The sequence below is a fragment of the Haliotis cracherodii genome, unplaced genomic scaffold (genome assembly GCF_022045235.1).
Source record: "Haliotis cracherodii isolate W230 unplaced genomic scaffold, xgHalCrac1.p SCAF_11, whole genome shotgun sequence".
Classification (NCBI taxonomy): Eukaryota; Metazoa; Mollusca; class Gastropoda; order Lepetellida; family Haliotidae; genus Haliotis; species Haliotis cracherodii.
The window spans coordinates 4,056,676-4,083,524 of record NW_027266266.1 but is presented as its reverse complement, the minus strand read 5'-3'; the positions used below and the strand labels follow the sequence as shown (position 1 = coordinate 4,083,524).

The window sequence follows — 26,849 nt, the reverse complement described above, 5'->3', positions numbered from 1 at the left end:
AATGGAACAGGTTATAACGTGCTCAGAAATTACAACCGGCCATCTGTCATTACTGCAGTCTACCGTTAGATGACGAGCTGAAACTGATGACCACAGCCAATTATCAGAAGTAGAAGTTGACCTGGTCCTTCACAACCTCATCAATCTCAGACTCGACCGTCTTGCCCATTTGGGCGATAGCTGTTATACATGTATCGACGAACATGGAAGCCTGACTGTTTATTGTGAATTGGGATACACTGAAGATATTAATTATCAGTACAGTGAAGTCACCTATTACCAGAAAACAGATTGTACTATCGTTTGAAATCAGATTGATAAGTGTACAACACCTGCTCATAAGAGTCTGTGAGATCACACATCGGAACTGGCGATCCGCTCAATTAATATTATCCTGTTATATTTGACGCGTCAGATAATCAACCCTCCCGTTGATTTACACCTGTACGGGGGAACGTTGAACCTAACGTTGTCCGTGCTACGGGAGTGCAGGTGGAGCAATCATCGCACCTGGCGCAGATGTTGTCATAGTCGAGTGTAACAGTGTGAAGCCAAGCCCTAGCTCGGTCACATCCTAATATTGACGCCCGGGCCTACTGCTAACACAGAAACATCCACACTACTACCGTTTCCTCTACCAATTGTCAACACCGTCGGTGGCCCGTCCACTTCCCCGCCACAACATCGTGAGAAGACGTGCAAGACCCCGGCACTCTCATACCTCTCCTGGACGATTGCACAGGTAGGACACACTTTCACCTGTGTTGTGTCACAGGCTGTGGTTAGAACTATATGAACAGGATTTAGGAACTTTAATCCAAATCTAACTGTAGCCTTTGGCATAAATGTATCGTTTCAAACAAAATCAACTAACCCTTTGTTGGAAGTGTTCTTCTTCGTGTTGTTACATTTGAACATTTGAGTTTATATTTCTTGACCATGTAAATGCTGCAGTCGTGATATCTCGCCTGCTTTGTAATACGTCAATGCCATCTGTTAAACAGTGTTAAACCTACTGCTGTGTGTACATTGCAGGGTCTGTAGTCAGACATCGGACGATAACATGGTTACTTTTATTGCATTTTTATGACATACACGAAGACCAATGTTATTGTTTCGCAATAGAGGTTTGTTCTGTATAATCAGTTCAGGGTTTAATAGCCGTCATAGAGTTCAACACAGTGTAGGTTTCGCTGCTGTAACCAATACATGTGCCTGGTATGGGTGTGTTTGAACATCTTGAACTCATTAAGATACAGAGGGTTTCGTGTAGCTGTAGCTCACCAGCTAAGACAATGACGTTAGCATACAGCTCCAATCCTCAGAGATTTGTATATATATGTCCGATCGTGCCAGCGTGACACTGTCGAGATGTTAGTCCATCTTTCACGCTAAAAATATTCACAATAATCAAAAGATAGAGAATATTTTCTGACAGGACAACTCTCAAAAGTTACGTTCAATATCTTCTATGTGGGATATTTCTGTTTTGTTTATATTTTAATTTCTTGAATCTTGATAAAAATCTTTATAATTTATTTCAAAATGTATTAGCAAATAAATATGAGCCGTTACCTAAACCTATATGGATAAAAGTTAACGTCTTAAACCTATCCTTAATTACGGAAGGCAAGGTGATGTTATGTGTCCTATTGTTTTAACATCAAAGTGACATTTTCTCGTTACTTCCCCATACCAAAACTAATGCTTGTAATAACACAACAAATTCGTCCTCCAACGCATATCTTCCTAATTACTAACTGACCACCTCATGCTTGAGGTCAAACAATCACAATGACAAGAGTCGCTGATCAAAGGTCCACGTAATTATATTATAGTTTATCAGAGTAATTAGCGCCGAGGACATACCCTTGTTTGCATCAAGTGGAGATTGTTTAGTCCACATTTTTTTCTAAAACTGTGGCTTAAGTTTCTTGTAATAAGGATAGATCCTCATTTCACAAATGTGAATAATATATACAGGTATATATCCTCTCGCGCTGCACTTGTTGGTGTAATATTTAAAGGGCGAACCAGTTGTTTTATGATTACTGTGTTTGGCTATGATCATTTTCATGCCAATGATAATATGTTACAGGGCGTTTGAGGTCATAATTATTGATGGTTATCATAGGACAAAGAACGAGGTTGTGTGTTGTTGGACAACACTTCCGCTCACCTCTTCCTGTGTTGTGAACAAACACTTCCTGGCTCACGCCCACTGTCATATAGTGCTTATTAAGAATGACAAATCTTAACAAGCATCATTTATACTACATTGTGTGCAAAGAATAGTAAAAAATTAGTATTATGTTATAAGCGTTAATATTTTTACCAAAAATGACAAACTCAATATTGCTATACTTAAGACCATATAAACTATTGTAGATTTTCGCAGAAAAAAGGACAAAATTTGACCGTTCGGTTTAAAGAGGTTTTATTGTACTATTTAGTCAATATCATACACTGGAACCATAATGCTCCCGGAATCGATATCCCCAGCAATCAGTGGTAAAACTGTTATTAGAACTTGATTCCAACAAAGAACGGTAAATATGCTGTTTGTTACCGTCCTACGGATAATCTTGGGGGCAGTTTCACTTTAAGACATGTTAAACTTCTACAAACTTTTTATTCATTGTGACACGTTAATGATAGCCATGGTTGGCGGTACAGATTTGTGGCAGAGGCTTTGAAACATTAACACTGGCGTGAATGCCTCCACATATGACAAGATTTAACCTAAAATATCTCCCTAAACTATGGTTAATCCGTGACCCTCCTCAGCAACAACTTGGGAAGGCCAGAGGACTTTTCGACAGCCTTGGAAGGGGATTTCCTCCGCCTCGCTTCAGCATCTGTGTGCCACATTCCCCCCGTCGAGTTCCGCGTTGTGGGGAGGAGGCAATGGTCAACAGGGCCGTGTTTGAAGAGTGTGAGACCAGTTTGCTCCTCATATCGTTACAACGCTCCCGTGATGTCCCGCAGGTGATCACGTCTCTCCGGACAGGGACGTTGTAGTCACTGCCATCATCGTACAAGGTTCAGGATGTCGCGATATCTGGACCATGACGTAGTCGTGTCGATGTCGTCGCTGGTGGCGCTGGTTGGCGTACATGACATACTTGCGGTGAGCCGGCGGTGACTCACTGAGAACATGACAGTGTGAAGAGCCTGCGACTCTTGTCACGGACCCACACAAGTTTCTATTGTCTCGCGCTGACCTGACGGGGTGCTGTCTTACACCGGACCGCTGACTCAGCACTTGCAGCACATTGCTTTCTACATGTGGAGCACGCGTGACATACAGATGATCACAGGTCATCTTTCACAGTAAATTCAACCAAAGACATATTTAGATACACCAGCATCGGTGGAAACACGAGAGTCTGATAAACAGGGAATCTGAATCTGAAGTGATGCGGAGATGGATTGTTAATAGACATCCACATGGATGATGGTTGGATGGTGGGTCGATGGGCATACAGACGGGTGGGTGATTGGGCTAGCGGGTGGGCTGGGTGGTTGGCTAGGTTGACGGGTGTGTAGGTAGAATTGTACCAATAGTCAGTGGATGTATAGGTGTGTAAATAGAAACGGGTATGTGCACCATTCGGTAAAGTAGATCTGTCAGTAGACACTTGCCCGAGGGAGTAGTGAGGAAGGGACGGACAGAAGGAGGCAGATAGGTAGGGTTGTTTGGGAGGGATGGTAGATAGGAAGGGAGGGTAGATAGGTAGGAGAGGTAGATACGGAGGGAGGGTAGATAGGGTGGGGTGGTACTTAGGGAGGGATGGTACTTAGGGAGGGATGGTAGATAGGGATGGGTGGTATTTAGGGAGGGAGGGTAGATGGTAGAAAGGGAGGGATGGTAGATGATGGATAGAGAGGGGATGTAGATAGGGAGGGAGGGTAGATGATAGGTAGAGAGGGGGCGTAGATAGGAGGGATGGCAGATAGGTAGGCGTGGTAGATAGGTAGGGATGGTACTTAGAGAGGGAGGGTAGTTGGTAGATAGGGATGGATGGTAGATGTTAGATAGGAAGGGATGGTAGATGTTAGATAGGAAGGGATGGTAGATGATGGATGGAGAGGGGATGTAGATAGGGAGGGGGTAGATAGGTAGGCGTGGTAGATAGGTAGGGATGGTAATTAGGGAGGAAGGGTAGATGGGGGCTGGGGTGGTAGATGGTAGATAGAGAGGGGCGTAGATAGGGAGGGATGGTAGATAGGTAGGAGAGGTAGATAGGTAGGGATGGTACTTAGGGAGGGAGGGTAGATGGTAGATGGGGGCTGGGGTGGTAGATGGTAGATAGAGAGGGGCGTAGATAGGGAGGGATGGTAGATAGGTAGGAGAGGTAGATAGGTAGGGATGGTACTTAGGGAGGGAGGGTAGATGGTAGATGGGGGCTGGGGTGGTAGATGATAGATAGAGAGGGGGTGTAGATAGGGAGGAATGGTAGATAGGGAGGGGCGGTAGATGATAGATAGAGAGGGAGTGTAGATAGGGGGGTAGATAGGTAGGAGAGGTAGATACGGAGGGAGGGTAGATAGGGAGGGAGGGTAGATAGGGAGGGATGGTACTTAGGGAGGAAGGGTAGATGGTAGATAGGGGTGGGGTGGTAGATGATAGGTAGAGAGGGGGGTGTAGATAGGGAGGCAGGGTAGATAGGTAGGAGAGGTAGATAGTGAGGGAGGGTAGATGATAGGTAGAGAGGGGGGTGTATATAGGGAGGGAGGGTAGATAGTTAGGAGCGGTAGGTAGGGAGGGAGGGTAGATGGAAGAAAGGGAGGGAGGGTAGATAGGGTGGGAGGGTAGACAGGGAGGGAGGGTAGATATGTAGGCGCGGTAGGTAGGGAGGGAGGGTAGATGGAAGAAAGGGAGGGAGGGTAGATAGGGTGGGAGGGTAGACAGGGAGGGAGGGTAGATATGTAGGCGCGGTAGATAGGGAGGGAGGGTAGATAAGGAGGGGTGGTAGATATGGAGGGATGGTAGATAGGTGGGGATAATAGAAAGGGGGGGGGCTGTATATAAGGAGAGGTGGTAGATATGGAGTGGTAGATATGGAGGGACTATTTCATCAGCATTTGTTTATGGATCACTATCAAGTAGTGATGATACCAGGTATCAGCCAAAGTTTAGCATATCCTGCCCCACCGTTGACATCCATTACAAATACATGCAAAGGCAAGTCAAATGTTCAACTGCACAAAAACGGCATCAAAGTAAAACTAGCGCGTCGCGTAACGCATAAACGTTAGATACACCTGGTCATCCCACAATTCATACTGGATGCGACAGATGCATGAAGCGTCCTCGCCCACTCATGACATCGTCGTGGGGTAATAGCGAAGACGTCAACAGTGAACCTGCCGAGATCAATACCACACCTGTCATCACAGCCATTAATTGCCACCGCTCAATACTAATATGATACCTGTCACGTTTACTTATAGCGCAGCACCTGGGGGGCAGTCAGTGGGTGCGTGGACGTACTTCAAGGAGAGTGTACAGCTTTTAGGCCAGGAGTGAATGAAGTGTCAGGGAAGTTACCATAACAGATTAGTGGACGGGATGGGGCAGGATGCCTTCAGGGGGACAATGAGCAGCTTATTTATATACTATGATAAGTAATATAGCAGGTTAATTAGGTGTTTTTATTGGGTAAAATCCCTTCGTCATGTTTGTGATGTTAGATAAGATAAGAATTATGAGGGTGTTTATGAAGTTTTTGATAGGTGTTTATGTTGCTTTCCTTCACAAATATCGGGTTATTGAATTATGTAGTTTAATCAGTAGCTCGGTTGATACCAGTAATTCTTAAATTTATTTATTATTAGTATATGTGCAGAGTTGCGTCCCTTGGGCACGCCAGAAACCTATGATTATGGGTTCGAATCCCAGTTCGCCCCGATTATGTTTCTAGGTTTGTCAGCACCAAACCCGTGCTCGTGGGTTTCACCGAATTGGTAAACGTCTGAGACCTGCATCACTTGGGGCTTTCCTCCCACATTAAGCTGACACGCCGCGATATAACTGGAATACTGTTAAAAGCGGCGTAAAACCCAACTCACCCACTAATAATATTATTAGTATAATACCTTTAAAAAGATATTTCGAAAAAACAAATTGAGATTTTACCGGTGTGCGCATGTATCGAATGGTAATCAAAGTATTTTTTAAAAAGTGTTCTTGGATATAACAAATAAAATCGGTTCACTGTATAAAACCTACATTAGCATGGACCTGCACTGACCTGGAGAATGTGAGACTTACTCCTTACTTTTGGAGCGGATACAGTGACCGCTTACAATTACCGCGGCCCACTTTCTCCGTGTAGCCATGCATATACAAGCGCCCAAGCAGGTTCAGCGTCCACACGCTGACTCAACATTGTGCAACCACCGGGGTTCAAGTCACAGCTGTCTGTAGTACTAATGCTCTGAGTCTATCTTTGGCAGAGTATAGATTAGCGAGTGAGTTACAATTTAACGTCGCATCGGCATTATTTCAGCCATATAGCGACGAGTACAGCGTTAGAAACTAACAGTTTTCGTCCACTAGTCCTTATAATGATAACATACAGCAAAACCCTTAAACATGGCAATTTTCTACTAGTCCTTATGATACCTTTACCATTGAGCAGTTTGGCAAGGACTGTAGGACTAGTGCCAATTTCTAACCCTGGAGTATAGATTAAAGCCAGTTTATAGCAAACAGTGTGTATATCAATGTAATAAATAGAATATGAAATTGTATTATTTATAAAGATGTAGATGACGAATTCAATTTCATATTTATCCATATTACTGGAATATGCCCAACAGTGGTCAAACTTATACAACTTTTACGTTTAAAAAATGTCAAACAGTTTCGTACTCATTGAATATTTTATATAAAGCCTGTTGTTTCGAAATGAACTCTAAAGTGATGATATATTAAATATTAAGTACATTCTTCATACATACACAGTCCATTGCTACTGATATTAATTAACAGTCTACCTATATCAAGTTGTCTGCATGTGTCAGCAGCCGCCGATTGTCTGTAAAGATAATGGTTAATTAAGAATTGAATTGAACTGTGTTCGTACGTCAGGTGCATATATGTAGGTCATCGCCATATGTTAAAGACGAGGCTGCTATTGTTCCATCTACTTCGTGACAACCTTTGACGTATTACCGGCCGTGTTTCATAGCAATTATAACATCTAAAGGGTTATTAAGAGCACAGGTCATTGCTCTACGCTGACCTTGGTGCGTGCTCTCTTATGGTCATGTAAATACGTAATAATATTTAAACAACATATTTTAAAATGAATACAGACAGGTCAATTGCACTTGAAGTCAGAATATAAAATATATATATATAAAATATAAAATATGTATGTACGTATGAGTATGTTATCTCAGTGTGCTGATAACAGCTTTATCTTCATCGATATAGCGTTATATGACGTTATACTTAATGAATTCAGTTTTAATAGACTTGAAAATATGAGCATGGGGCGTTTTGATTACAGATTTCATTCCATCGAGATATGTTTTTACAAAATTAATTAAGAAATTTACAATGACTTTTAAACATATTTTATTACAGAAATAGCTAAAAATGTTTCTACCTAGATGTGCACCTTGCGCGACGTTCTAACTTAAATAGGTAGTTTTATCGAAATGTGAAAATATATGTTATGAAATGTTGTCATTCAACATCCATATTAAACTATTCATATTTCATATTAGAATCGACTTTATAAGATAGTGTACCTTTAACTACATTTGTTTAAAATGGCTGAGCAGCTATTCTAAAACATGCACACAATACAAATAAAAAAAACGAAATATGATTTTATCAAAAGAATATCCCCCTACATTCAACAATAGAGTCTGTGAATGTAATCGAAGCACGAGGCCAGGGTGGGTCGTCCCTCGGATCCCTTCAATCAATTTTGATTTCAAGTTTTAATTCTACTTAATTCTACGTCAAGTGGTACTCAGCATAAAATCACCAAAGCCCTTATCGTAAGTAAGAAACCTAGTTTCCTACTCCTGTGTTTTAACAAGTAAGACTCGGCAAATATTGTCTTTACGTTTACGCCAAGGAGGAAGGGAAGACCCCCCGGAGAGCATACCAAGTGACGTCACCGATGGCTGTGTTTGACCAATGAGGCACAAGCAGAGGTATGCCGTTTGGAGGGAGGACAAATAAAAGGGAGACTTCACATGTCAACAAATATCAAGAAACTTCAGAAATTTAAAGAGAATCGGATTCCTTGTTGGTTGTGACGTCAATGAAGTTCAGAGGTCATGAAATGTGGATCGCGAAGCTGAATGGCAATCTCTCTGCACACATGCGAATTTTCAAATTTCCCCTTCAAATGATTTTGTCCCCATTCGAAACAGTTATAGACCGTCGATATGTAGTTTAGAATGTTTGTGCTATATTTCGCTGTAAAGAAATATGTATTTTTTGTTAAAATTATTGTCTTGGTGGTAGGCATTGTCTGTTGGATGCATTATGTGAGTCCGGGCGTAATGACGTCAATAGCCTACAAAGGTCCCGTTGAAGGCACGTTTTTCTCATCACAAACCAGCTCCAAGGTTGTTTTTATCTTACGCCCAGAAAACGACCGTGTTAAAAAAAATAACAGCCGCTTCCAATTCTAACCGTTCTCCAAGAAATGAATTTTAACTTGGTCAATTTTATTTTGATTTAATAAAAAACGCAGTCAAGTAGGCCCAAAGGGTTGACATCTACACTGTGTTATCTATAGTATATTCTCAGCATTGCCGTTTTTTAACAATTGTGCCTTGGTGTAACAGTGGAATGTTCGGTATTCGTGATACGTTTTCCACAAAGCTCTTGCCCCAGATCTGTAGATGTAATTAACATAATGTACGTGTCTTGTATGTAATAAAATATGAACTAAAACTAAAGTTAAACTTAAACATCAATCGTACGTTTCGAATTGTATCTTCTCTCGCATTGCATCACGGTACAGTGTTTATTTACGTGGAAGTATGTCCCGCGTAATGTTTATCAAAGTAAATCCTTATCACTCTGTAATACACGTCTGTGGTAATGCGCTGACAACCTGCCTTATTTTTGTACAAATTTAGAATTAAACAGACTAAAATAATCTCATGCAGATACAGCACACGGACAGTGGTATAAGCATAAGTTTAATTAAATCAACATGAGGATGTTTCGTACTGTTTCACTTTCTTCATAGTATTAGAGTGCGAGCGAACTCATTCATGAAAGGGGCGGTCGGGTAGCCTAGTGGTTAAAGCGTTCGCTCGTCACGCCGAAGACCCGGGTTCGATTCCCGACATGGGTACAATGTGTGAAGCCCATTTCTGGTGTCCCCCGCCGTGATATTGCTGAAATATTGCTAAAAGCGGCGTAAAACCATACTCACTCACTCATTCATGAAAACCTACCTAGGCCTAAGATCAATTGCGTTTACACAAGATATATATGGTTTCTTTCAATACACAACTTTTGATGGCGTCAATCGAAATAATTGGCATCTTAAATGACTGGTTTCTATGGAGACAGTTGGTGATACATAGTTGTGCCTGTGTCCACGCAGTGTATTTATCCTCCATTTAATTTCTTATTGAATTTAGTAAAACAATGGTTAGACTAACACACGCCACCGGAACATGGTGTAAATATTTTCCCCGTAACTGTTTCTTTCATTTTCTACTATATGTTCATTTCATTATCATTGCCACGTCCTGTTTTAAATGTTTTTCAATTATTTCAATTTAATAAGTTTCAAAACACAAATTTGATTACTTATTGTCAGGGTTTAAAAATCTTTTTATAATTTTCTCATCTGACCTGAATCAAATCGAGCATCTGTCAATCTTTTTGTTTGTTTGTTTGTTTGTTTGTTTTGTTTGTTGTTTAACAAAGCACTCAGTCATGTTCCAATTATATGACGGCGGTCTGTAATTAATAATCGAGTCTTGACCAGACAATTCAGTTATTGATTCCCACTCAATTGGGATACGAAGACATGCATCAACCAAGTCAGCGAGCCTGACCAACCGATCCCGTTAGTCGCCTCTTTCTACAAGCATAGCCGCCTTTTACGGCAAGCATGGGTTGCTGAAGACCTATTCTACCCCGGATCTTCACGGGTCACCTATCAATCTGGACAATGCCGTTTGCTATGATGTCTTCCAAATTAATTAAGTACGAGAACGTATTAACGATTTTTAGTTATAATTAGACACATCGGAATAACGGTGCCAGACTAAAAGGGTTGAGCTGTATTTGAATGACGTCATCAACGCAATCGGTTTCCGCCATGTTGTTTTTTGCGGAAATATAGACTCATTGTGAAACATTCATCACCAAATTATTGACCGCTGTCTAATAACGGGCACATTATATTATCACGTGAGAAGAAACTCAGAAGCATGACATTATCGTTAGAACATTGTTCCTCGTCATATGATCAATAGGTTTCTAAATAGTCATTGCGTGAATATAATCAATCCTGTCGTATTTCTTGCGACCGATAGTGCCTCATAAGAATATATTGATCATAAAGCCACACAACAACGAATTCGTCCACTGTTTGGAATTATTTTATGGTGATATTATTTCGTTTTTTGTTTTTTGTTCTTATTTATGCTTTTTTATTTAATTAATTTTCAGAGATGTTATCATTGTTCTATAGTTTTCATTTTTAATCTATTTGTTATGTCATTCTTTATATCTTCTTTTGTTACTTGTTTTGAGAGTTAGGTTCATCCTTGTTTACGTTCTACTTCACTCGAGACTTTAAGGAAATGTTGAAATAAAGCAACAAAAAATATCGCTATGAAAGCGCCATTCCCATATTTTACATTGCAAAACATTAACACTATCAGAGGCGGATCCAGGAAATTTATGGGGTGGGGGTGGGAGGTTGTGTCGGAGAAAACCCCGGCAGAATAATTGAATTCGCATAGGTGATACATATATGACGTCAAAGCTCTTTGTTGTAACAACTTCATACGAACATCGTTGATTCCCTCCTGGCGAAGCAGTTAATTGATTGATCTTGGTTCAAAGTGTTCACTTTCAACCACACCTGGTGGCCCCCTGCACTTGTGTACGTATGGCGCAGGTTCCATGCGAGACCACATGCCGCTTGCGGCCTCTAGAACCTTGTCAGTGTAAGTCGCCTTATGAGTTGTCATCACAAATGACTCCCTTGCGTTGTAAATGCCAACTGAATATTTCTGAATATCGTATGAATCAGTAAATTTAAACTACCAGAGCAGGCTTTCTGTGTTATCATCCTTTCAAACCGTACCTTGTTTGATGTGTCTTGTTGGGAGGTACGGCATCAAACAACATTCAGTCAGTCACTTACGCTTTGTTGGTGTGAGCTTGGGCCATGTCGTGTCCCCGACTGTACTTAAAGCTTGTCTGCAGGCAGCCATTTAGACTTCGGTGTTGGAAGTTGGGATACGATGACATGCATCAACCAAGTCAGCGAGCCTGACCAACCGATCCTGTTAGTCGCTTCTTACGACAAGCATAGTCGCCTTTTACGGCAAACATGGGTTGCTGAAGACCTATTCTAACCCGGATCTTCACTGGTCTCGTAGTGAAAACTAAATTTTGCGTTCTTCTTGTTTTTGACTTCCTCCGACGATAGCTTAGTAAATTGTTTGGTCCTTAAAAATTGAAACTTCCGATTACGACGAATAAGAATATTTACGTTATTGAATAATGTTTATTACTAACGAGTCTCATGCAATAAACTTAGGAACGAACACTTATGAATAACAACACTGCGTGGCGATGTATTTAATACATCATGACATGAGGCAGATGCCTTATCAGGTCATCGATGCCACGAACAACATCTACAACCCTACTACGACATTAAATGACCAGGACATCACATCCCCAACAACACATCTGCATGTGAAGGAGTACGGCTTCTTCGCTGCGAGTTGCGCATTCGATCATATAGATAACGCCAGTTTATTGCAAAGCACCCACTCCACATGTCAGTGTTTTGCCCGCAAGCTGTCAACTATTGAGGGAATCCTAAAGTAGGATGACGGTGACGGGGTTGGGAGAGGCTGCAGACGTTGTACTTTCCGCACACTTCGATTTTTATAGAAGTTCCGAAGGTTTGAAGATTAACTCATACCTAAAAAACCCGTGAAGATCCGGGTTAGAATAGGTCTTCAGCAACAGGCGTAAAAGGCGACTACGCTTGTTGTAAGAGGCGACTGACGGGATCGGGTGGTCAGACTCTCTGACTTGGTTGATGCAAATCGTATCCCAATTGCGTGGATCAAAGATCATGATGTCAATCACTGGATTGTGTGGTCCAGACTCGATTATTCCATACAAGCTTTCTTATCGAAGTATATGGTTGGTTTGTCTCGATACTGGGGCGGTCGGGTAGCCTGGTGGTTAAAGCGTTCGCTCGTCACGCTGAAGACCCAGGTTCGAATCTAGACATGAGTACAATGTGTGAACCCCATAGCTGGTGTCCCCCGCCTTGACATTGCTGAAATATTGCTAAAAGCGGCTTAAAACCATACTCACTCACTCACTCACTGTCTCGATACCCCGATGTGGAAGTACATGCATGTATCGACGTACCTCTTTATCTCGACACGATAACAGTTCAGGGAATAGTAAAACACATTTATACTCATCCTGATATAGTTTCCGCTACTTTATGTCTCCGCTATTAGGGGCGGTCGGGTAGCCTAGTGGTTAAAGCGTTCGCTCGTCACGCCGAAGACCCGGGTTCGATTCCCGACATGGGTAGAATGTATGAAGCCCATTTCTGGTGACCCCCGCTCACTCTCCGCTATTATATTTTTGTGTAACTATTCCACGTGTCTTTTTTTCTATTTCTTTTGGTTTCAACATTTTAACATATAAGAAACGGGCTGCGCATATTGAACCCACGTGGGGAATCGAACCCTGGCTTTCGGAGTGACGAGTGAACGCATTAACCTCATGGCTACACCACCGCTCCCAGTGGAGGATAGCTTCCCTACTACATCCGGCTCGGTAAACAAAATTGCGTAACCGGAGAACGTCAACACGAATGACTTGTCGCTATTCTTGTAACAGAGAAAACATCGTCATCGATTGGCTTTTCCAAAACTATTGTTATTTATTTTGCATTTAGTGACGTAACACTATATTTATCTTAAAGTATGAAATCGAAATTTCATTCCAGTGAAATATCATTTTAGCGGGAAACAGTTTGACAAGATCAGACAATATTCTCCACAACAAACAGCAACAATCGTAAGTGAAGCGTAAATCCTAAGAGATAGTGGGTCAGTCAGCGCTGAACTAATGAATACAAATCATGTACCGTGTAAAAGGAGGTGTAGGCGTCACTCCCCTGTTTTTAACTACCGCTCACGGGGGTAGATCGGACCCTTTCTAACAAATCCCGCCAAACACCCTTAAATATATGTCATTGTTGTCCATGACAACCACCTTTCACTTCTCTACGAGGGAGTGCTGTTGTTGACAGACATTCACGGATCTTCCTTTGAAAGGACATAAATAACGAGTAGCCATTAATCACAATGTTACACATATTCATAATCATAGCTTCTTATAGGTTCACTCGCTTTGTCCGTTGTACTATGCACGGGTATGGCACCAGATCGCACCGAACGGCGCCTTTAAGACCATATCACACGGACTTAACAAATACATGTATAATCAGTGTGTGGTATTCAGGCTGCCATCCCCTTTTGGTACGCGGTATTCGGGGGTGTATAGAGAGGGTATTCGACCTATAGCAGTGTAGTACACAGAACGCAAATAAAATCGTGTTTGGTACGCAGGTTCAACGTTTTATAAAATATATAAGGTGTATGTAAAAATTTCATTTGTGTAGTTTATTATTTTGATATATTATTTCGATTTTTTTTCGGAAATTCAACTTCAAATCCCACACTTGTCTCAATGCTTTTGGGATTTGTGTTAGTAGAATTCGGTATTCAGGAGATGGGGTGGGGGTAGGGGGGTGGCACCTTCAACAAGGATATTGATGCAACCACATGGAGATTGGAAATTAGTCGCATAATAGAGTTATTATTATCATCAGCATTATTATTATTATTATTATTATTAACCCAAACTCATATTCTTATTTATATCAGTGTTGTAAAGGTGTCACGAAGTTTCCATTTGCAAAACATCATTTGTTATTGAAGTTCAGGTACGCAGACAATCGCTTGATATCTTATCAACACCTTTTCACCAGCTGATATTTGGCGAATGTCAGAATTCCACCAGATATATATCTCACCGCAGAGTTCGCATTGTTCGGTTCAGTGGGTAATCGGTTTAAAATATCCGAGAATTTAGTACATTGGTATTCGAGCAGTAGATAACATCGACCCCGGAGCAGGGAAGCGGTGTGGCATGAACCATGTCTCCAGCCCGGACTGGCTCGCGCTGTATATTCGACGGCTTTGCGAGATAGCATTTGTAGCGAGCGCTGTCCGCTCTGTTTGCTTGCATCCCAGCTCCCGTCAGAGCGTGTCCCGGAGCGACACCTATCAAACGACCAGACTGCTGTAACTGTCAGGCACAGCTCCTTGCTCCTCACGACTAACAGCCTCAATTAAATCTCTTACAGGACCAGAGCGGCGCGCGCCGGGTGTGACGTCACAAGCTCTAGCCTAGTTAACGGAAAACACCGTGGTGCAACTAGAATCTTTCTTCCGACCGAGCACTTGCGAGGTAGGTTTGTTTGCCTTTCTCACTACTGTAGATAACTGGCAGTGAATTTCATACGATGTCGCAACCGTTTTGCTTAGCTATAAGTACCTTTAGATTTAGATTTCACTAATTTTATCATAATTATACATATCTGCCGATACTGTTTTATTAATAGTTATAGTTTACTTGTACAAATTGTTGTACGACTATTATTTTAATTGTATTCTATTTAATATTATAACAATGTTTCGAAAATCCTATATTGTGTATGTGTAAAATTAATGTTGATCTCAACAGATCATTAATGTATTTCATAATATTTTGAATATCTAATTAATGGATTTATTTTAAATTAAATTTTAAATTTTTCAAATTCTGATTAGTTAACCACTTAATGGTTCCTTTTATAACATGTATACGTTTATTTAGTTAATGGACTCAATTAAAATGTGTCACCTAATACACTTAATTAACAGTGGAATAAGGTGTGCAGTTGTGATAATCTCCTTAAGCAAACTCAACAAAAAGCAGGAATTATTGTAAGACAAAATGATTAATAAACATGCGAGATACCACAGATTTCGAGATTACTCTGTGATAATCTCATAAATAGAGGGTATTAGGAGCCTTAGTAAAGCTTAGCCTGTGACGAAAGCTCCGACACCTATGTCTACTGACGTTCGTAACTTGTAAGAACGAGACAATCTCTTCCGACTGATTATGTTTTGACTGACATGATGGTATTGAAGATTAATCAGACTTGACTAACAGACCCTGTCTGGGGAAGAGGTTGACTTAGGTACAATTATAACTAGGTCGGATGACATGCGATGTGATTTGGACCATTTAGTTTGAGAGATGAAATTGACACACCTGCGCGCGGACGTCGGAGAAAGCTGAAGGCTTTCTTTACAAAGCTGACTTTCACAGTGTCGGTCTATTTTCATTTCCTGAAACGAGTAATGACACTTTGTACGTGTCTCTTTTTCTTGCTCGTGATGAGGTAGTGGAACGGAAATGTCTTCCTGGTTTAATCCGACAAAAAATGAACGGTAATCAATAGCAGCCTGAGCAAATACCATTTACGACATGCTTGAAAGAACAGCTTTTGTTAATGCGAACAAGGATGTTTACAAAGATCTACATCTTTACTCAACCACGGACTAAAACCATGAATTAAGGACGTGACAGCGCTATGTTCACGTTGACACGATACGTTTAAGATGAAATTGAGATATATGTCTGGATGCAGTGTATGAAAGAGTCATAATTATTTAATACAAAAGAGATATTCAGGTTTTTTATTTACATAGGAATATCTGAGAAAATACTATTTCAATTAATATAAAATGCAATGGTAGTGCACGAAAATCACGACTGTGAAATGTTACTGCAATATTATTGCATCATGCCATATGTCGTGTAGGACATACTGTTCAATACTATAGAGTGGGTGGGATCGCCTCTTCACAGTTTCCCGACAGATGTCATCAAAACGATCAATTTGAAATGTCTTTTTGTGTGTTAACGTCGACAATGTGTCCATAAACACCCCTGGACGTATCGACAGCTTCGGCTTTGAGTATCGACAGGTGCTAGTTATTTCATTATTATATATATTGATATGTTTTATTATGTGTGGGCAGCGAATAACGGATACAAATCACTGAAATCATCCGGAAAGCACTATAACCCACGCATTAGTTGGAATATGCATGTGCCTTTGATGAAATACGTCACAATAAAAAAAAGAAGTTTAGGCTTGGCAAACTTGGCAGCAACCCAGATGCAGATCAAATACGAAAATGATACGTGTTAATGATACGGAACAGTGGTTCTCCCTCAAACCTACCAGAAATGTCGTATACAAGGGCGCCGTATTGTCAAAGCCGAATTAGTTTGAAGATATTAGTCACGGTGCGTCTCTGATTACATGTGCAAGATGCGGCCACACGGCCCCACAGGGTCGTTCAACTCAGTTTATTAAACTCAAATTATGTATCTGACTCTGTGGATATGCAGCCCGAAAACCCAAACCAAAATAATCTTCCCAACGTTGACTGCAGCTGTGGCAACGTGACTGGGTGCTTTTGTGTCACTCTCGTCTTAGTACGTGACTTCAAGAACTGAGGGTGAGCTCGACCTTCCTACAACATGACTATCTTCTACATCTAATTCAGTTGTAGTGTCATGTAATACTATTGTGTTGTCTAAACTATGTATAGCAATAACACAATCCAAATAATACTTTCACAAAGATTTACATTAAACAAATGGAATGCTTCCTCCTTAAACTAACCTCTTTCTCCTTAAACTAACCTACATAATCTGATAATCTTTATAAACACGATAAACGTGTTTAAGTTTCTATGAGAATATGCTCATTAAATTACATATTATTTAAAGATAGAAACAGGTTCTAAATAAAAAGGGGAGATGGGGTAGTCTAGTGGTTAAAGCGTGCGCTCGTCACTCTGAAGGCCTGGGTTCGATTCCCACATGTGTGAAGCCCATTTCTGGCGTCCCCCGCAGTGATATTGCTAGAATATTGCTCAAAGCGGTTTAAAACCATACTCACTCTAAATAAAAAAGCAAGAGTGGGTTCTTGTGCACATTTTTCAAGGCAATTTTAAAGAGCCTCAACAAAGTCAAGGTGTCACGATTATCCTTTTTAATGCAACCACGGAGTCCACATACGATGTATATACACAGTCTTATCTAGACTCCCTTATGTAACAGAATTAATATAAAGCTCGCTCTGTTGTTACCAGGGCTAAACACTTTACCAGCCTTTGACAGCCTGGCAATCTCCGACGTGTCCTAAAAGCAGACCACCTTGTTACCTTGTCGTGGCTGATTCACTTCAGACGCCATAATGTCGCTTTGGCTGACTGCACAACTTTACACCCGACCTTTCCTCGTCAACCGTCTTACTAATCATCCCATCCTCTCTTTCAGGCTTCATCCACCGTCCATGATGTTGATGTCAAGTGTTTTCTGGATGATGCTGTCGTACCCTTTCACCGTCGTGATGACGTTCCTCAGCACTGTCGTCCTCACCGCAGTCGTCTACGTTAAGACACTCTTCAGACCCAAAGAATCGATTCCCAGGCTGTACTTCCGGGATTCCGCCATGGCGCAACACATCGTTAACAAATGCACGTCACTGCGCCGACCTATGAGACTTCCGGTCTGGCTACAGAATGCGCATGTGCAGACACTTTGTGGCTTCTTTTTAAAACTTTTCAGAACTCAATTCCGTAGAGAATATGTGCAGCTCGAAGATGACGGAGTTGTCGCCCTTGACTGGACCGCGACCTCGCGGTATATGGGCAACGCTACGGCTATTATCATCATTGTGCCAGACCTTAATGGCGACGCCGCCAGTATGGCGCAGTACTGCAGCGTCTTTACCTCCAGAGGCTACCGCTCCGTTATCTTCAACCGTCGTGGTCACGGCGGGTCCTTCTTGACTAGTGCTGGACTCGAGGCTTACGGCTGTTGTTCGGATCTCCGCGGTGCCATACAATCTCTCCGACACCGCTTCCCTGGGTCCCCCATCGCCGGACTCGGGGCTGGAGCGGGCGCAGATCTACTCATGTCCTACTTAGGGGAATTCGGCTCTTCATCCCTTCTATCCTCAGTCACGTGCATTTCACCAACATATGATTCTGAGGATGTGTATATGAACAAAATTCCTAAAATATACGAAATGACATATCTAATGTATTTGAAAAAGATTTTGGGACGCCATGCGGAGAGTTTTTCTAACGTTGTTGATGTTGACGCTGCCCTCCGCGCATGGAATTTCAAGGACTATGATTCACACGTGTACAGCAAGCTCGGCGGATATCCGGGACTTGAAGAATACTGGGAAGAAAATTCGCCCATGCGAGATGTGGACGAGATTTCAGTTCCGGTGTTGTGCATCAACAGCATGGATGATCCAATCAGTGTTAAAGAAAACATTCCTTATGACTTGTTCAGATCTTCTCTCAATTTCTTCCTAGTCACTTTAGAGAGAGGCGGACATTGTGGATTCTACGAGAAGGCCACGGGTTCTGCATGGACAGTGAAACCAGCTCTTGACTTCATCGATTCTGTGTTCAGTTTCCCTTCAGCCATTCCAGCGACGCAAAGGATTGTTGGCGAAAGGGCCTGGCAAAGATGAACTACCCCCCTTGTCGCTGACGCAGCGTGATCTAGTCACATGACACGACTCTTCCCGAGTCGTGTCACAGTCGTTGAGCTCGGAATGGCTTCTGGGGAAGTACTGACGAATTCCTGTTTGACAAAACCGCACAAGACCAAAGACAGACCGTGAACTGCACAGACAACTGCACACGCAACTGCACACGCAACAGTTGAAAGCAGAGAAGTCAGATCTGGCGAAGTAGTTGCGTGCAGGACTGTTATCTGTTTCTCTCCAGCTGACAGTGGCGTATGACGTCATGAAGGTGATGACGTGCGCTACAGAGGAACATTCAGAACTGTTCGATGGTGGCGTTGGCATTGGTCAGAGAGCACAACTTTGTATTTCGTTTCCTCGGCTTTGACAACAGAAAGTGTCACAAAGCTTGTCTCAAATGACGATATGTTTCGTAAAATTGAAGCCATCAAGAAAATTGTTAATTGGAGATATAAATTGCAGTAGCGCTTGGTTGCACCGAGGTGATTACTTGTATTTCACCAAGCAAGGATCTACCCTGTTGACACTAACGCTATGACTGACCATTTGTGTTCTAGCGAGTAAATTCACAGAATGGGACATGAACAAACTACGACCAAGTCCAGCGGGTGACCATCGATGGATAGATGTCATGACAGATCGGAGCCATGAAAGACATTAGCCTGAAAGGCATTGTTTTGAATACCACAAGTCCATGAAAGTATTTGATGATATACTAGCTGTAGGCATTTTGTATTGTCTAAAGAGAAACGATCAGCCGCCATTAATTATATATTGTTTGTCTTTAAACGGTTTCAGAAAAGAATTGATCGGGTCTTATACAGTGTTTCGGTTTAATAGGAAGCTCCGGTACATGGTAACCATGGTAACTTTAAAAACTGTGTTCCTGCTTTGATGATGCTTTGATAAGGCAGTTCGGTGAAGATGAGTGGCAGGCTGAAGCAGCTCTGCGGTGTACAGTGACCTCAAGGTGACCTCTGAGAGTAGTGTGCATGGCCAGGCTGGCCCTGGTTACATGTAGTTACATTTTGTTACATTTATAGAAATGTTATCTTATGGTGTAATGTTCGCTGTTATTGCTGCAATGCCGACATTCCTGTGAAAAGTTTGATTCATCTGTGATGTACATATTATAATAAATTATTATATTACATAACTTTATAATAAAACTGAATTGAATTATAACACCGATTTGTGTTATATATTGGAATTGTGCATTTTGATTGCAACGATGCATACATATACAATATACGTAGCTTGACAGTGAAATTGGGTTTAACGTCGCGTCCAAGATTATTGCACTTATATAGCCACGTGCATGCACGTGTATGTGTGTGTGTGGCTGCTTGTACTAGTCCGGACCGATGCCGATTTATAGTGCTAGCCCACTGTGATACCATGCCGCAGTTTAATATGAATACCCCACTGAGACACACTATACTGACTCCGAGCCGACCAGTCCTTGTTTTAGCCCTTAATGCCGAGCGCCAGACAGGGTGACAACAAGTACCATCTTTTAACGTCTTTTGGTATGACGCGGACGGGGATCGAACCCCTGACCTTCCGCTCTCCGGGCGGACGCTCTACCGCTAGACCACGGAGGCGGTCCGTATGTTAACGAGAGGACTGGTGCTGATATGTGTCTTAATAGTAAATTACGACGCGTATCTTGACCACAACCCATGCTTGCCGTAAAATGCGACTTTGCTTGGTCCAGACTCGATATTTACTGACCGCCTTCATATAGGTGGAACTTTGCCGAGTGCGGCGTTAAATAACAAACAAACAAAGGTATATACGAACACGATACGTATAACGGTATACATATCGATAGTAAAATACATACTTTATGTATCACAGTGTAAGGTATAAACTATACGTATCTCGGAAGTAAGGTATATACTACACGTTTATCATATAACGGGTAGGTTTCTCGGCAGGATAAAGCCAACGGATAAAAACGATATCCGTTGTGGTCATATGCGGATAGAGATGCAAATATCAAAGGTCAAGTAGGGACTACTCTCAGGGTTTATAAACAAACATGGCGTCCCCCTCGTCATTCGAGTCAGAATTTACCATCGGCGATCTGGATAAACTACAGAGATAATTGCTTTCATTATCAAAAGAACAGTCTTATATACTTAAAATCAGTGTCTGTGACGTAGCAAAGGCATTTCATACGTTTTTTCAACTGTGGAGATATAAATTTCGACACAATTTTGTAGACCTCTGCGGCTTGAACCTTTCTCCACAAATTAAAATAGTTGGATTTGGCCGAAATATGTTTGAATGGTTACCTTGTTTCGTTTTGTCGCTGTGTGTACATCTGACCACATTTTAACGTCATGACATGACAGACTGACTGTCAACAACGTCTAACCTTTGACAAAGGGCAGTTACTCTAGCAGGCAGACCGATGGATTGCCGCGAAAGGCAATTAAAAACAATTGTTGTTTTGCGTATATGTTGCTTCGCCACTGTATAAGAAACAGATTTGAGTTGGAACTATATTGGCTACTGTCACTGTCACTTATACCCTGTGACGTAATAAATATTAATGCGCGCATTCCAGGAAAACTCGCAATGTTTCGGTAATGTTTGTGAGAGAGGGAAAGCGATTTTGAAGCACAAAATTAAAGAATGACATTATATGATAAAGAGGTTATCACGCTTGTGTGTTTGGGGATGGCAAATGTCCCGTATTAGGAATAAACACGATGTATTTAGCTAAATACAATGTTTATTCCTAATGCAGGATATTTACCATCCCCAAACACACTCGCGTGATAACCTCTATATCTCTACAGCTGGTATACCGTTCTTCCAAACTACCTTAGTATTTTTAGATAAATTAATCTACCAATATCATGACATGGACTAACATAGGAACAAGCAAAAAATGAAAGAAAAGGGGAGTCTTGTGAAAGAAATGGAGTCCCGGATGATTGAGACTCATGAAATAGTCAAGGAAAATCTTCAAAGATCATCCCAGTGTCGGAAGCAGTATTATGATCGCAAAGCTCAGGCTAAACCATTTTTATCCATTGGTTTTATCCAACAATTTGTTTGTTGTTCAACGCCGCTCTCATCAATATACGGTTTTGTCCTAGAGCGAGTGAGTGAATGAGTTGGGTTTAACGCCGCTTTTAACAGTTTTCCAGTTATGTCAGGGCGTGTCAGCCTAATGTGGTAGGGTAGGAAAGCCGAAGTGATGCAGGTCTCAGACGTTAAATTACCACTTCGGTAACTTAGAAACAGAAATAGAGAATACTACATTCATGGTGTATGGTTGATACCATAGAAAGTTCACGAGTTTCGTTAAAATGGTATCTAACGAGAATGAGTGTGGTATTTTATTTATTACCCACATTAAATATATATTTGAGTGTAAATACTTAACAACTTTCGTTCGTTGACCGACCAAACTGAAACCGGTTGCAAAATCTGGTTGCGCATGAATATTGATATATGCTCAAATATGGGCATTGTTGACAAACAAAACAACACCGACACTCAAGATCCTTATGGACGAAATTCTTCAACTTAAGGTAATTCAAGCGCCATGTTTTTAGTACGAAGGACACCTTTATGAAAATTTGAAAAGTCACATAAGCCCCGCTTTGAATATCGGACTAACAGTCGGCCACTCGCGCTGCCGGTGTCCCGTCTGTGCAATCAAAATGGTTCGGTTTCCTTGATCTATCAGCAGAATCTATATCATCGTACCAGAGGGAAATCAGAGTGTTCGCCAAAGACATTCATGTTAACTGTACCACCCTATACTCAAGACGTGAAAATCAACAAACTCAAGTCTGCTTGCATGTCAGTGACAGCTTCGAACGATCGAAGGGCAAGGTCACCACCGGAATAAGAAAAGACAACCGTGATCTGGGCCTGCTCACAGCGTTTTACGCTAGAGATAGGGAATGTTATTGTTCACATTTGGGATGTTTGGGGCCACAAAATCAGAAGTCAGGCACACTTCCACGGAGCTTTCGAATGATTTGTATCAGAATTGTTCACTTTTGGTGATATGGTAGTGCAGTCGTGTACGTTCATTCATGAACAACATCTCCCGAAACAGCGCCACAAAATACACTTCGAAGGGAACACTGATGGCACAAACGGATCATCCCAAGTAAGGCTAAATATCTGTCCAGATAGTTTAAACATACTCCATTTCACAACGCTTATCCCTTTACGTTAAATCAAATTGAAAGTTGCGAAAGTGGTCGGGTGCGTCACGCTCATGGGAGCCCTCGCTCTATTGATCGGTAGTCGTACATTGTAAATAGGCCTAGATATCGCTCGATTATATAATGTTTGTAGAAGCTCTATGCATAACTTATATTGAATGCAAACTGAATTTGATGCCTGTGACTATTTTGTTTGGTTTAATAAAGTGTATGTAAATATCTCTCGTTCTCATTAATTTCTTCAGTTCTGCCTTGTGGTTGCAAAATGAATGACGTCTCGCAATTTTTATGAATGAAAAAAGTAGTCCCGGTGTGACAGAGGTCACGGTTATCAAATCAAAACGAATAAAACAAGGTCAACCTTGTACGACACACGTGTGGCGTACGGATTTAGTATCTTACCACCTGTATCTTCACCACGTGGGTAATAATCTGGGCGAATCCACAATCATAGTTTTCTGGCGTGCCAGAGGGACGCAACTCTGCACATCGAATCGCCTTAGACGACAGGGACCCCCTGCCCCCCTTATCCTACAGTTGTTTGGTGGGTTTGTTGTTTAACGCCGCAGTCAGCAATATTCCAGCTATATATGATGGCGGTCTGTAAAATAATCGAGTCTTGACCAGATAATCTAGTGATTAATTCGCGCAATTGGGATCGATGACATGCATCAACCAAGTCAGCGAGTCTGACCACCCGATCCCGTTATAGTCGCCTCTTACGTCAAGCATACTCGCCTTTTACTGCAAGCATGGTATGCTGAAGACTTATTCTACCCCGGAACTTCACAGGTGGATTAAGATAATAAAAAATCGGACAAGAAAGTACCTAATGTATCGAACATTTTTCTTTTTCTCAGATATAGGTTTTAGATTCAAACAAGGGGGAAAAAACGAGCGTTGCCGTTTTGTCTAAAAACTGTGTTGCCTTAATGGGTACATCCGTTTTCGACTGTTGCCGTTCACAGTGTAAACACTGATCATATTTGTAACAGTTCAGGAAGTAGCAAGCAATGGAGAGGTTGTGGTCAACTGTGGAGAAGTTGTTGTCTCCGGAGACGGCGGGGGTTATAAAAGAGAAGGCAGGAGAAGGGCTTGAGTTAGTTGTCAGACTGTCAACGGATTACAAGCTCGTCCTTGTCGGGGCCGGGGCTGTCGTTGGGTTGTATTGGTGAGTTGTCATCTCATAGTATCAATACTATCATACGTCTGTTGCATCGTTAAGTCGAAATTTCACCTGTTTTGGAAGCAGATTCTATATAAATTGCTGTGGGTACACCTGCAAAAAATGAAATGGTGTGATTATAATTTTACTTCAATAAGCAATAAATCCCTGTATATTTTCTGTGCAGTGACCAAGAAATGTTATTGTGTAGGCTTGCGCAAGTTCACACCCGATTTCACTACAGCTGATATCAGAGACCATATTTGGTCATTTTCTAGGTTGGTTTAATTATGCGTCATATATATATATATAAATATATATATATATATATTAGCTTGCAGATAAATGAAATAATTTAAGTTAAATAGCACAATTCTAAATAGGCTACACCTCAATAAATATTTAGAGGTTACAACACAGCAACTTTCATATCCTATCCTGTATTCACCCTTGACCCCCGTGTCAGGCTGAGGGTAGGACATTCCAAACGTCTCGGATCGATAGGGGTGTCTCGGGTTGATAGGGGTGTATCGGGTTGATATGGGGTTCTCGGGTTGATAAGGGGGTCACTGTTTGATATGGGCCTGGCTCTCGGGTTGATATTGGGGTCTTAGACTGATATGGGGGTCTTGGGTTGATATGGGGGTCTTGGGTTGATATGGGGGTCTTGGGATGATAAGGGGGTCACTGTTTGATATGGGCCTGGCTCTCGTCTTGATATTGGGGTCTTAGACTGATATGGGGGTCTTGGGTTGATATGGGGTTCTCGGGTTGATATCGGAGTCACAGGTTGATATCTGGATGTCAGGTTGATATGGGGTCTCTTGTTGATATGGGGGTCTTGTGTTGATATTGGGGTCTTAGGCTGATATGGGGGTCACTGTTTGATATGGGGGTCTTGTGTTGATATTGGGGTCTTAGGCTGATATGGGGGTCTCGGGTTGATATGTGAGTCACAGGTTGATATGGGGGTCACTGTTTGATATGGGGGTCTTGGGTTGATAGAGGGTCTTGGTTTGATAGGGGGTCTTGGGTTGATATGGGGGTCTTGTGTGGATATTGAGGTCTCGGGTTGGTCTTGATTTGATAGGGGGTCTTGGGTTGATATGGGGGTGTCGGGTTGATATGGGGGTCTAGGGTTGATGGGGGGTCTTGGGTTGATATGCGAGTCTTGGGTTGATAGGGGGTCTTGGGTTGATAGGGGGTCTTGGTTTGATACGGGTGTCTTGGGTTGATAGGGGGGTCTTGGGTTGATAGGGGGGTCTTGGTTTGATAGGGGGGTCTTGGGTTGATAGGGTGGTCTTGGGTTGATAGGGGGGTCTTTGGTTGATATGGGGGTTTTGGGTTGAAATGGGGGTCTTGGATTGATAGGGGGTCTTGGTTTGATATGGGGGTCTTGGGTTGATAGGGGGGTCTTTGGTAGATATGGGGGTCTCATGTTGATATGGGGTAGGATATGAAAATTGCCATATAGCAATATTTTTATGATATTCCATAATAAAATTTAAAACAAAGTTACATGAACATAAGTCATTTTAGGAGGTCTCCAATAGTGGACGACATCCTCCATTACTGAGATAATTTACAGATAACCTCCACTAGTTCAACCTCCATTAGTTGAATAATTTACAGTACATTAGTAACGCACAAGCTCTGCGTTTTCAGTCAACAGGGTCAGCCCATGCAGGTGGTTGGTTCGTTTCGGGAGAGACAAACTGACAGTCTACGTATATTATAAGACAAAGACAACAAAACAAATGATTTCACAAATCAATAAATATTTAGAGGTTACAACACAGCAACTTTCATATCCTATCCTGTATTCACCCTTGACCCCCATGTCAGGCTGAGGGTAGGACATTCCAAACGTCTCGGATTGATAGGGGTGTCTCGGGTTGATAGGGGTGTCTGGGTTGATAGGGGTGTCTCAGGTTGATATGGGGTTCTCGGGTTGATAAGGGGGTCACTGTTAGATATGGGCCTGGCTCTCGGGTTGATATTGGGGTCTTAGACTGATATAGGGGTCTTGGGTTGATGGCAAGTTTTCGGACATTCTCCTTCACGTAAAATGTATTTCTTTTGCAAGAGAATGCAGTACAGTCTTACCTTGTTTGGAAGACTGTCATGGGAAAGCTTGATGAGCAGACAATGCACTAAGGGACATAACTCCAATTTCTTACCACCAAGGCTGATATTGATTGCCAGTTCAAAATGCATTGACAAGCCATATCAGCCTGGCAAGAGCTGTAATACGGGTCTGTGTAATATGGGTCTGGTTATTACACCCCCTGTGATATGACAGTTTCTATCTTGCCTTCGCACATGGAAAATGCAAATGCACTGACAGGCATATTATACAATTTCACTTTATGGCTATAGTCTACTGCTATGGCCATCAGGGGTTGAAAAATTATTTAAAATGTTACTTGACCAAGGGCAAGTATGACCAACATTCTCACTTGCCCTATTTTAAAATGTACTAGCCTCAAATCAAGCTAATAAATTCAGTAAAATGTTACTGCTGCAGGACTGAGAATAAAATTCAGAAATTTGAACATCCATCAA

At 41.8% G+C, this 26,849-nt stretch overlaps 2 protein-coding genes across 2 annotated transcripts in view; both read left to right on the top strand.

The window, feature by feature from the left end:
* The first annotated feature begins 655 nt into the window (after positions 1–655).
* LOC139455252 (protein ABHD15-like) lies at positions 656–20,013 on the top strand. Its single transcript, XM_071236803.1, has 3 exons — positions 656–742; positions 14,649–14,752; positions 17,690–20,013. Exon 3 carries the CDS (start codon positions 17,706–17,708, stop codon positions 18,900–18,902), a length of 1,197 nt encoding a protein of 398 aa, XP_071092904.1. The 5' UTR covers positions 656–742; positions 14,649–14,752; positions 17,690–17,705; the 3' UTR covers positions 18,903–20,013.
* A 4,086-nt stretch (positions 20,014–24,099) lies between these two features.
* LOC139455251 (cytochrome P450 3A24-like) overlaps positions 24,100–26,849 on the top strand; it is a 28,097-nt gene continuing 25,347 nt past the window's right edge. The window contains exon 1 of the mRNA XM_071236802.1: positions 24,100–24,290. Within this exon, the coding sequence (XP_071092903.1) occupies positions 24,133–24,290 (158 nt within the window). The 5' untranslated portion in view covers positions 24,100–24,132. The remainder of the gene's footprint in view (positions 24,291–26,849) is intronic.

Bases quoted from the DNA above. Each gene is read 5' to 3' on its own strand.
- LOC139455252 (XM_071236803.1), top strand. From the start codon at position 17,706: ATGATGTTGATGTCAAGTGTTTTCTGGATGATGCTGTCGTACCCTTTC.